Raw genomic sequence first — 13,257 nt, 5'->3', positions numbered from 1 at the left:
AAGAACTAGAATCAGTAAAAAGCATCTGCAAACAATTTTATCATTAAATGTTAATTGATTTTTAAATGAAAATGATATTTTTAAACGTTATCGCATATAAACCGTATATTTTACTTAATCACTCTAGTTTATTATCAGTTTTTTGTTCTTTAAGTAGTTACTTCTAAGGAGTAATTTTAAGTAGATACTCTAAAGGAAATCATTATATATCATCACTATTTCTACTATCATCATCATTCTGCATGCAAAAAATGCAGAATGATGAGCATTGTAGAAATAGTGATTATATATAATGATTTTCTTTATTAAAAACATAATTCTTAACATTGGTAAACTTAAAATAAAATATTCTAAAATCAAAAGCAAAACATGGGTCAGAAGTAACTACTTAAAGAACAAAAAAACTGATAATAAACTAGAGTGATTAAATAAAATATACGGTTTATATGCGAAAATGTCTAAAAATCTGATTTTYATTTAAAAATGAATTAACATTGAAGAATAATTTTTTTGCAGACGCTTTTTACATGTTCTAGTTCTTCGCGCGTTTATGATAGCACCCGCTTTAGAAAATAATCTATAGCATTTTGCTTCACAATAACATTAAATAATCCACAATAACAACAAACAGAAATTCGTGTTTGGCAAACCTGTACGAAGTATTGCTCGAGTTAATTTGTTAACTTAAACCAGCAGTTTTGTACATTTTCTAGTGGCAGAATACCTTTTCTGCAGTTAAAGTGTGGTGGAAATTAAAAGGTCCCCATATTCAAAATTTTCACATTTTTTTTCACACCTAAGAATTTCGTTTCACCACCAAGCACCGAAATGGTTTTTGTTTTTATAGGTTATTGACTTTCAATTGTAATAGATTCTTCACTTACCGTAGGTTTGTATCACTACGCATAACTTTTTAATGAAGGTATTGTTCAAATCGTTGAAAATAAAAAAAATCTATAAATCTATAATCTAATAATTTTCAAAGTATTCATTCGCGCCGTTTTAAAAAGAAAAACCTGATTTAGTAAAAAGAGGTTTGTGTCGCATCGCTTTTTTTCCGAAATTTGGTTTTACATCAAAACATTAGTTAATATTAAAAAGGTATTATCAAATTAGTACTCGCAAATGACGTCATCACTAGTATAAAATATTAAATATTATATATTAAAATAGACCAATTGATAGGAAATGAAAAATTCGTTTCCGGGCAATCCTAATCACAATGAAATATAATTGTCATCGTCACTTTCAATGTTTAGTTATGGTTTGAAACATAAAATTTATGCCACAAATAAGAAAAATCGGGAGAGGCCGTTTGTGTGCGTGTACCAAATAAAAAAAAATGTTTTTGAAGTTCTTCCAAACCAAGAAACAAAACTAAGAAAAATGAGAATCAGAGAGGGCAGACAATTAAATAAAAATGTTTAAAAAAACGCAAATTCCTCTCTGGAGCGATCTGGCAGGTCTAAATGCTCACTACCACCCACTTTTTTTCCAATAAAATAAATATTTACAGATTGCCAGTTTATTTAAATATGCCCCGTTAAACAATGGTATATTTATAGAAGAAGCCGTAAAAAACGGCGCGAACATGTAAACAATACCCGTTGGGGAGCGATAAGAGTATGGCATTTATTTTTATTGGAAAATTGATACGCCGACCACATACGGGACGGAAATGCTTATTAATTCAAGATTGCCGTTCGATTTACTGGATATTTCAATGGCAAAAGGCGTTAACAAATGCAAATTCCGAGAAAAAAACTCGAGAAAGATGACGATTTTTAATCAAGCAGGGATAAAATTAGAAGTGGCTTGTTCCGTTCGGATAGAAAGCGCCAGCTAGACGACGGCGCTGTATCTAAAAATAGGGCTTGATTCGGGTAAGTCTCGCAGGTAAATCTGGAACCAATCTAGTAAAAAAATTAACTTTATTGCTCGCATAGAAATGTCGCAAGCGAGAAGTAAGAACAATATAGAATGCCGATGGAATAGGGCCAATAACAGCAGCAGTTGCCCACGTGACTATCAATTACCTGTCAAAGTTATGTTAGAGCTGTCAACGCCAACCTCACATCGACATACTGCATATAGAAAACAGTTTTCTTTTTCAGTCGGTTGACTCATCCGGAAAGCAAATTTCCCATATTGATGGAAGTAGGCCGTTGGGTTGATTTTTTAAGTTTCGCTATTCAATTCGTAATTTATTGGCCATTGTACACCTAAATACGGCCGAGTGGCAAGCGCGTAGGTCTTCAATGGACGTATTAGAAAGCGCGACTGTGTGAATTCGCCTTAAAAGGCGCGCTAATCGGCTATTTCAGATTACGCTGATAAATTTGAAAATTGGACTTTCGCAGCCCAGCAAATGGGGTTTTAGTGCGGCACTTTACTCGATTTTTTCGGTGATTTTCTCACAGGTTTCAAACAGTCCTCACTAAGTACTATGTGAGACCAGCGAGTGAGTTGATCTTTGCGCCATTGAATAAATAATATGCCACGCAAATGTTTGATAAGAAAGTTACTTACTCGAATTTTTGGAAATTGTCTCGAATTAGATGGATTTTTCAAAAATCCCTCACTAAAAAGCGATCAATTGGGACTTGTTGCTTGAGCAGTCCAGCAAATGGGGTTTTAGTGCGGCATTTTACTCGATTTTTTGGCGATTTTCTCACAGTTTTCAAAAGTGCCTCATTAAATACTATGTGAGACCAGCGAGTGAGTCGATTTTTCCGACATCGAATAAATAATTTAAGTCACGCAAATGTTTTATAATAAAATTACTACTTAACTCGAATTTTTGACAATTGTAACGAATTAAATGGATTTTTCAAAAACCCTCACTTAAAAGAGATCAATTGAGCTTGTTGCTTAAGCAGTGCAGCAAATGGGGTTTTGGCAAGCAACAAAGGCTCTCTTCGTTGCCCATGGTCTTCCGGCTTTTGGCTCTTGAGCCAATTCAACTTTGTACGCATGAAGCTTCAAATCTTTTGTTAAAATTCGATGCATAGTGGTTGCGTAAACACCAATTTCCTGAGTTCTATGCCGAATTGATGTGGTTGGGCTTTCCTCAACATTTGCACGTACTGCTGCGATATTCTCAGTCGAGCGACCAAGACGAACGCGTGTTTCTGTTTTCACTTCAATAACACTCAGTTTGCTGAAATTTCTTCATTAATTTTCTCACAGTGGCTTCAGTTGGAACATTCCGATGGCCCATAATTGTACGCATTTTGCGAACTGTGGCTGCAAAACTTCCACCACTTTGAAAATAATTTTTCACAATGAGAATTCGTTGTGTATTGAACCGCTCCATTTTACTTAACCTCCTGTCTGCTAACAAATGGCCTTTTTTTTTAATGTCAAATCATGACTATAAATAGCGTGCAATTCACAACCGTCGTTCTTATTGGACAAATTGCCATTAGAAAATTATTGATTTACCTGATGTAAGTGTTATATCAGAAAAACCAGGAATTGTTCTTCCATATAGACAATCACCTAAAAACTTGGCAGCAACTTTCGCACGCTAATAGCCCAGGAGCGCAGCATGTAAATGGTGGGAATAAAGTGTCACGTTTCCGGTGCTGAAAACATGTTGACATGCTTATTTGCGTCACGGTCGCATCGAATTTACGACGAGTTTCCGAAATAATCGTTGTAAACATGCCTGGATGAGCTCACTGATGATTATTCCATTTATTTACATGATTAATGGATGTGTTCGTGCTGCATATGCAAAGCGACAAGTTTTTTTTGCGTTTTTACTACACGATAAAAAATCGAATGCACTCTGAGTCACTCGCAGCCACTGGATTTTGTTTTTATACGGACATTATTCGCGAGTTCGAAAGTCCCTGGTGGCTAAAACTATAACTACAAGTTAACTAGTAATTTGACACTTGGTTCGTTGACATTGGTGTTTACATGTGAATGTTATTTGTTTTGTTCTAATCAACTTTCCTAATTTTTTTTCATTCAATTCATTCATTTTTGTTACAATTGCAACTCACTTTTCGCTTGTTTACCTTAACCTTAACCTTAACTCCAATAGATAGACAAATTTGACAAGTCTCAACTCTCACTCGGCAACGAGTAATTTGACGTTTCGCAGCGTCCCATCGGCAGTTTAACTCGTGAATTTTTTTTATTTCTCTCCATCGGAGATTCATAAATGAAAAATAGGTGGCAGGGTTAAAAGTAGGACTGATCTACAGGGTGAGTTTTTTTCGGTGATTAATTAGTACAGGGATCTGGGAAACTACAGCAGCTGCGAAGACGGCTAAATGGACAAAGAATTGCAGTTTTAAATGCACTATTCAAAACTAATTTTCTTTTTTCAAAACAGCTGTCCGAAGATATTAGGAGAAAACTAATTTATGATGGATTTTTAAACAACTCTTCTTCTGAGCGGTAGTGAGGAGTATGAAACTGCATTCCCAAAAAATGGCATAAGACATTTTAATGGATCATAGTTCGGTTTTGAGCATGATGCATCACACGTCTTTCGACAACATCAACTTGCTAAACGGTCTAAACCTAGATTCATTTTTAACACACAGTGGTTCCGGACCAAAAGGCCAAATATGAGTATGACAAACTCTTTAGAAGCCGAAGTTCGATAAGCTGGACATAGAGACAGGCCACAAGAGGAAAGAGTGGGCTATTTCTTACTGCTTGCCAAGAGGGCCGAATCGAAATCGCATTTTCTGCCACAGGAACTAATTTACAATTGATCTTCAATCCCCTTAATCAGGGTCATTATGAAGGGTGGAGTGTGTGTAAGGTGTCGCCGCTATATCGACGTGGAGCGCTTGGATGGTATTGGCGCGATAGAATTTCAGATAGTTATCGAGGATCATAAACCTTGATACCGCCTGGATAGGCCTAAGCGAGAAGAGGTACGTCACCCTCAAGGCTCTCATTTAGAGTCTAATGCTGCTATGAATAAGCAGAAACCGTCTAAAAAGTTGTACTAGGTAGAAATAGAGCTTAAAAACATTAAATGGGACATCAAAGGATGGTGTGAGACAAGAATGCCAGGGGAGACATCAACTTTTCCAACGGAGTTCCACCGACCAACTTCTTCTCGGGGAAGTAGCTCTTCTCGTCCAGCCAATCGCCAGCAGCAGAGCGATATCAAATCGAGTTATCTACATCAAGCTAAAGCTAAACGCAAGACACAACATAAAGATCATCCAACTATATGCACCGACGTCAGCCGCCGCAGAAGAGGAGGAAGTGGAACAGTTCCACGAAGATGTCTCGACTGCTAAAAGCTTGGGGCAAGCATAACACACGGTGATCCTATACTAGACGATTTCAACGCTAATATTAAGCAAATTTGAAAAGCAGACACTTAGGTGCAAAATTATTCCAAATTTTCATCTTAACCGCCCCGTTTTTGCTCGTTCCTTGCAAGCAAATTGTGGGGAAAAAGTGGGCCACCGATTAGGAAATGTTAGCAGTTTTCTCAAAGTCTTGATTTCAAAAAGACGTTGCAAAAACGTTGCATTTTCGAAGTTTCTCAAGCCACATTTGAGCCACATAATTCGTTCTGTCATCGTGGGATAGAGAATTAAAAATTCGATTCAGTCGTAACAACATGAGTGAGGAAATCCGAGTAGTTTTGACCCAGAAAGCCGAATTTGAAAATCATACACTTAGGTGCAAGATTAGGCCAAAATTTCAAGTTTTCCGCCCCGTTTTTGCTCATTCCTCGCGAATAAATTGAGCAAGAACGTTCATATTTGCATGATTTCATAAATGGCTTTTTTAGAAAGTGAAACGTCGGCAGTTTTATCAAAATGTTGATTTCAAGAAGTTTTAGGTTTGCGTGTTTTTTTTCGAGTTGCAAAATCGACCCAAACATGACGCTGTATTTTTTGAAGTTTCTCAAGAACCATTTGAGCCACATAATTCGTTATGGCATCGTTGGATAAAGAATTGAATATCCGGTTCAGTCATAACAAAAGAGTGAAGAAATCGGAGTAGTTTTGAGCCATAAATTGATCATGCATGCAACAAATCTGTTCTAGATCGTTTCAATACAGGAACTGACCACCGGCTTGCAAGAGCAAAAAAATGCATAAATAGTCGGCTCGAAAGCAAAAAGATGATCCAGAAAAAATCGTCAGCGACCCTGCTTAAACTCCAACACAAGAGAGATAAATATCCCTCCTACATAGAACAAAAACTCCCACTTGTAGAAAAGATCGCTGAAAAGATCTAGATCTTAACATTCTATCCGAAAAAAATAACCGTAAGCATCTAAACCTTAGTGAAACAAGTACTAGAGATAAGGAGTGATCTAAGAAACCATAACACATATATCATACAGCAAGCAATTGAAGACAACCTTAACAGGAAGGAATTGAGATCGAGTATGACAAGAGGAAAGCAGACCATACAAGAGCCCTTTTACACGAGGATACTTTTACCCGGCAACTATTGCTTCGGATACTGGTTTAACATAGAGCCTTATGGAACCATCCACACAGGGATACTTTTCACAATCAGTTTCGGCAACTGAATTTCGATCAGCCGTGAGTTCCAGTCGCTCTGGCAATTTTACGACTTCCGGGGCCGATTTTCTATGAGCCTTTATGGACTTACTAATTATGAGAACCCGGCTACTTCTTTGCAGTCTTGCTACAGGTCTGCGATGAGTATCCCGCAATGTAATTGGCATCGGAGATTTCGGTCTGCCACGAATCAGCGGGCAACTGTATCTTCGTGTAAAAGAGGTCTAAATGTGGAGTCGATAATCTATGAAAAACCGCAAAGAGAGAGGAGCAACACTGGAAAAAGCAATCCTCATTCTGCTCAATAAGTGTCTAGAGGGCCCGTATCCCAGAAGCATGGAGAAACACCGAAGTCAAAGCCTATTTAAGAAAGGAGACTGTAGCAACTTCAAAAATCAGGACAGTCAACCTCCTATCTAGCTTGCACAAGTTACTTAGCAAGATCCTGGCCAAACGCCTGAGAAAAGACTAGACTTCTACCAACCCATACATAGAACAAGCGGGATTCAGAAAAAGCTATAGCACCACCGACCTTATCCAGACTGTGCGGACACTGATGGAGAAATGTAGAAAATACAATGTCCCTCTTCACCTTGGATTCGTCGACTATCAAAAGGCATTTGACTCGGTAGAAGAATGGGCAGTACTAAAGGAATTGGGTAACGCTAGGGTCCACTCACGATACACTCTGATAAATAACTGCTACGAGAATGCCACTTTTCACGTGAAGATAACAGACGACCTCAACAGAAAAAAATCCCATTAACAGAGAAGTTAGACAAGGATACTTCAAAATCCCCAAAACTTTTCACTTTGGCTTTGAAAGGAGTTTTCAAGGCCTCAGATTGGGAGTGAAAAGGCGTTTTACAGACGACATTGTCCTGTTTAGCGGTGATCATGAGAAAAGCTCAGCAACATGTTTAAAAAGCTAAAAGAAAGATCACAAGCAGTGGGACTTCAGACGAACTTAATTGAGACCAAGATCATGAGTCTTTATAACATCCAGGTCATACTAGACAACATTAATATTGAAACAGTGGATCAATACGTGTACTCATGTCATAAAATGAAGTTAGGGTGTGAAAACCAAACGATGAAGACTGCAGAAGGGTGCGCCTCACTTGGGCAAAGTATGGTAACCTCTCTCACATAATAAGCAAACAAAACAAATCACAATCAGATGTCATTACCAATGTCAACAAAACAAGTGCCAAATTACTAGTTGCCTTGTCGTTATAATTTTACCTACCAGGGAGCGTTTGTTATGAACTCGCGAATTAATTAATTCTACTATTTTCCTGCCGGCTTCACATGCCAACCACGGTGTTTAGTGTGTTGCATATGCATCATTTTTACTCTCCTTGGCGATTTCAACAAATTTTCATCGGCTTCAGTGACATTTATGATACGAAATTGGTAGCGTTGATGCGTATAACACTATTTTTTTCGCTTGAAATTTTATTCTTTGATAGTAGATTGTATGAAAGTATTTTTAATTCTAACAAATGTGGTGAAGCGCATTTTGTATTGTAAATTCTTTCCATTTCATCCATTATTTGCCAAGCCGGCAAAAATCCGGATTTAGTGCCATTTGCAGTGTTTTCGGACTCAAGTGTCTCCTGTAGGCAGTGTTAAATTCAGGTTGCAGCTTACGTAAGCCAATATTCACCAAACCGGCAAAAATCCGGATTTAAAAAGATGATTTTGATTTTCGTTGAAGCCTCTAATTATAAAGAGTGCATTTATGGAGATCTACAGGAATTTTCGTTGATTTGTGAGAATTTTCCACAATTGGCTTGAAAAACTGCTTTCTACTCAATGCGCGGTTGCCTTTGAAAATTTATAAAATGTAATCAAGAGCACGCAAATAAATATTTAGATTTTAGTAGAAGAGGCTCTAATTATTAAGAGTGCTTAGTTTTACAGGAATGTTCGTTGATTTGTGTGAATTTTTCCCAATTTGCTTCAAAAATTGCCGTTTTTGTTGTGCCCGGTAATCAGACAGGAAACAAAAATAGAAATTTTGGATTTACATGAGAAATGAACTATTAATTGACCAAAATTGCAGTTTCAGAGCAATTTTCGCTGATTTAAAAAAAATACATTTTAGTTGAGAAACTGCTTTCTGCTCAAAAACCGGTTGCATTTCAAAACTCATAAAATGTAATAAGTCACTGCCAATTAGGCAATTAGACAAAATTTCATCATCAAACTCCCGCAAAATGTAATAATTTGATTAAATACAAAACTTGATATGGCCTCAAATTTCCGTTTCGCTCTGTGGACAAGTAATAACCAAAAAACGAGAAATACGTCACTGTCAAAAACTGGGGACAGACGATATATTATAGAATTAGCCAACAGTTCGGCAACACCGAGAAAAGTTGATCCTCAAAATGGTGATTTTGGTAAAACTTTCTAAGTGTTTTCTGGCTTAATTAATAGACGATTCAAGAGTACTTTAAGCTAAACGACCATCAAGCGACAAGTTCAACACAGCTGGAAATTGTCCTCCAAGTAAGCGCGAGTGACCCCTTAAAAGGAATGAGACGAATTTTAAATCACCCTGTATCTCAGACCTTAATCCTGCGATTTCAGTGGATTTGGCAATAAGCTTGCGACACAGTCGCACACCTATAGAAATGCGAAAATTGCTCATATTATATACCCGGCCTACCTACCTACTACCCAGTTGAATGGGTGTTTAATTTATTGCACTTGTTCGATAAACAGTGACCTATTTTGGGCTGTCATTTAAATGTACACAAAAATCCTACCAATTGGAGATTAATTAATATTAATGCGGGCGCGATGCTCGAAACAGATGTTCAACCGAATGTCGTCATAATAGTGGAGTTTTCTCCTGAAACTCTTGAAACCAAGTGTAACAGAAGGAAACAAACGAGCAGCATAAAAGCTGAATTATTTCGTTTCAAGGCTACCTGAATATCTGGCAATTGTCCCATTCTTTCGAATCGGTATTATGAAACCGTTTTTTCGCATTTATTGGCCAGATGCGATGCAATATGCCTCTAAATCCATCCATTTTACGTTTACGCCTGGCGTCGTATTTTTTTAAAATGAAACCAGCACTGCTGTGACCTATTTATCGTTCTAAAAATACCCTCAGGGCTCTTGGTTGGGTTTGGTAAACGCTTAACAAATGTTTGTTTTCTCTACTAAAAGTCGTCGAAGAATGCAAATTACATCGACTTTGAAATATCTGCTGCCAGTGAAACCAGTTGAAAGCCGCGTGGGTCTGAAGACTAATTATTAGCATTTTTATCGGAACACTGGCACCATGATAATGGGTGGACTACTGATGGACAGTTGCAGGTATTCAGGTCTGCAACCATCTGGATTAAATACGCATTCCAAAGCCAACACTATAAGCACAAGTCGCCTGCGTGTTTATTTTAGAAACATATCAGGCCTTTGAGCTAAAATCCAGTTTCTTATTTACCCATGATGTGCTAGAGATTCAATCCAGTTGTTGTTTGACGTTCCGTCGGCCGCAATTAGCTGAGCACAAATCGAACGCATTCTTTTGGAAAATCGAAAGCATTCCTTTGGAAAATCGAGCGCATAATAGACGTTTGATGCAATTGATTGCTAATTTCCAGTGGTAGTCATGGTTCTAGAGCAATAACTGAATCATTCGTTTTCCAACTGCTTACCACCTCTGGGTACCAGAAATCTGTATAAAACACACACCAAATAATTCATTTCGGGCCACTTGACGTTCCTTAGACTTTAGACCACGTGGTCACATGTCAGAGCCGTCAATAACGCGTGATTATGGATAACTATCACGCTTTAAACATTCAATTTCCTTTTCATGTCTAGATATCCAGAAATTATTTTTTTAAACACAAACGGCAACAATCTGATCATATTCAAAAATACATTGCACTGTATGATGACGAAAGCCGAAACTGCAAAACTTCATAAAACCGAATTTTTTCTATAAGTCCTCACAACAGCCTGAGGATTCATAAGTGAATTTTGAATAGAAATTGCAAGAAGCTGCTTGTCACATGTGGAAATTTTGAAAGTACTTATGTTGCAAGTGTCTGATCACGATGGAAAACTGACACTTCACACTTGAAACCCTGGACTTTCTTCCATAAATGGCAACAATGCTGAGCTCCTGAGAATACATTTTCAAATAGAAACTGCAAAAATCTGACCACGTTTAAAAAATACATTGGCAAATATTTAATGGTGCAAAAACGAAATTTAAAAAAATCAGATCAACCGACTTGCTTCTATACAAGACGTTATGTGACGATTTATAGCTCTTTTTATGACAAATAGCTAAATTTTGAGCAGAAATTGCAAGAAACCATGTGACCACTGAGCAAACTTTGAAAATATCTTACAAAATGTCTGATGATAACAAAGAATCGAGAATTCCACACTTTGTACAGTCGGCTTTCCTCCAAAAATTGCAACATAGTGTCGGATGAAAGCTTTTCTAGATGAGCATAAAACAGAAAAAATCCGAATTTGAAAACGGGCGTCGTTCAAAAACCCGTTCCAGAATGATTGATGATAGCGAAAAATCGAAACTCTAACGCTCCATAAAAGACAACCATGTCAAAAATTATATATTTTTTGATGTGAGAACGATAATTTTTGAGCCACGACATTTCAATAAATTGCTTGACAATGAGCAAACTTTGAAAATACACTGCAAAGTGTCTTAAGATGAGAAAGAATCGAAATTATCAGACTTTAACACAATCGACATTTCTCCATTGATAATGATAATTATCAATGGAGTAGCGGTTTTAAATAATTTTTTGTAAAATTTTAAAAGTGGCACCTGGAAATACGCATTTACTAGCGGGTGTTTGCCCAAAAATCTATTGCTCAAAAACGGCTAAATCTAGAAGCTTTGTTTCCCTGCAATTTTATAAAGAAACTACTTATGCGCTTTGTAAGTAAGTCGTAATAGAGTAGTAATTTTTGAGCGATTCTTCACGAATTTTTAAAAGACAGAGTTACAAACGCCCATTCTTGGTGCAATTGTGTTTCCAATTAGTTGCATAAAAATCTATTGCTCAGAAATGGATAAATTTCGAGGGCGGATTTTCACTCTGTTTTAGAAAGGAAATATAGCTATATTTGCGATTATTTATTTATAATTATTTATAGACCAGAAATTTGTTAAACAATTTCTAAAAGAGATAGTTGTAATCGCCCATTTTTCACCAATTATATTTCCAATTAATAGCGGAAAAATCCATTGCTCAGAATTGAATGAAACTAAAGAGATGACTATGTTGCTCTATTTGACAAAGATATTGTAGCTCTGTGTTGTGAGTAAGTCTCAATAGAGTAGCATTTTTGCACAATTTTCTACGATTCCCATTTGCCGGACGACCGTTGCTTCACAGCATTGTCTAGGAATCAAACACTCAGAACTGGGTAAAACCCAAAAAATCAATTTTTTATGCTGTTTGACAGCGAAACTACTTTTTTAAAGATTGGTAAGTAAGTAGGTTATAGTCCCGTAGCAATTTTTGGCGATTTTTTTAACTGCACATTTGCCAAAACCCATTTCAAGCAGTCTTTTGCCTGAAAATTTATTGCTCAGAAACGGATAAATCTAGAAGCTTAGTTTTCATTCCGTTGTTGTAATTTTGCCGATTTTTGACGAATTTTTAAGACAGATTTACTACAAACTTTTTATGCAATTTTATTTAACCAAAAATGCGTTGTAGCACAACTTTGACAACGCTGTATATTGTCAAGAAATGTCAGACCTAATTTTATTTGTCTATTAAGTGCTGTAATTTTCGAATAGTTTCCAACTCAATGAATTAGAATGAAACATTGGTGGCAATCAGTGAATGAGCAATCCCGCACATAAATCACGCAATGTTTGTGTCGGTGCGAAAACTCCCAAACTGAAATTTGGCCAATCAAAATGGCAAGTTGACCCAACGCCTACCAAGATCATTTTACACCTCCTTTTTGGAGGTTAGGATAATTTCAACACCTATTTCTGGGCTAATTATGCTGAATTTCGCGTGGACGATACGATGGCGTCACGGGCACCAAATGGGGTCTCCCTTGGCAGATCAGCCTACTACGCCAGCTGCATCCGGGCTTGGCCATTTACAGCAGGAACAACTCGTTTCAAATGGACTCACCTAAATCTTCGACGAGTCGCAGCATCACTCCACCGATATGGACGTCGCCTTTGACTCGAATTTGCCTCTCGGTCTGCAAATCGGTGACAAACACCCGTAGATCCCAGGAGCCATCGCCCACTACGTGTCCGTTTGCTATCATTTTCGCACTCACTATATTCGTCACTTAACAAGGCACATCTTTCAAGGAAACGCACGAAAAACTCGCGAAAATGCCAATGGAAAGTGGAAATTAACTCCCGATCAACAAGCAAGAAACACTGTGGCAAAATACCAAAATACACATAGAAAAACGAAATTGACGTGTGCCAGATTTGTCACGTGGCTGGAGGGGGCTTGATGTGAGAGACGGGATGTATATCGGGTTGCATAAAGTCGATTGTGAACAGTGGCGGCGCTAGGGGTGCGCGAGCAAATAAGTGATTTATTTATAGAACATTTTTTCTGAGTAATGTTTTACTACTTTGTTCAAACAACTAATAAAAAGTAATACAGATTTTCCCAGCAACAGAACTGAGTTTAAAGAAACTCGACGAGTTTTCTTGAAAAATCGATCATTTGATTTTTTTTGC

At 37.3% G+C, this 13,257-nt stretch overlaps 1 protein-coding gene across 1 annotated transcript in view; it reads right to left on the bottom strand.

Annotated features, from left to right (window-relative positions):
- LOC109546135 (unc-112-related protein) overlaps positions 1-13,013 on the bottom strand; it is a gene marked incomplete in the record, with an annotated part of 20,384 nt that extends 7,371 nt beyond the window's left edge. The window contains 1 exon segment of the mRNA XM_048662120.1: positions 12,686-13,013. Coding sequence (XP_048518077.1) covers positions 12,686-12,827 — 142 coding nt within the window.
- Between the last annotated feature and the right edge of the window lie 244 nt (positions 13,014-13,257).

The sequence above is a fragment of the Dendroctonus ponderosae genome, unplaced genomic scaffold (genome assembly GCF_020466585.1).
Source record: "Dendroctonus ponderosae isolate FM_Combo_2020 unplaced genomic scaffold, Dpon_F_20191213v2 Dpon_F_20191213_10, whole genome shotgun sequence".
Lineage (NCBI taxonomy): Eukaryota > Metazoa > Arthropoda > Insecta > Coleoptera > Curculionidae > Dendroctonus > Dendroctonus ponderosae.
The sequence above is the reverse complement of the archived record's forward strand: the minus strand, read 5'-3'. Positions and strand labels throughout refer to the sequence as shown.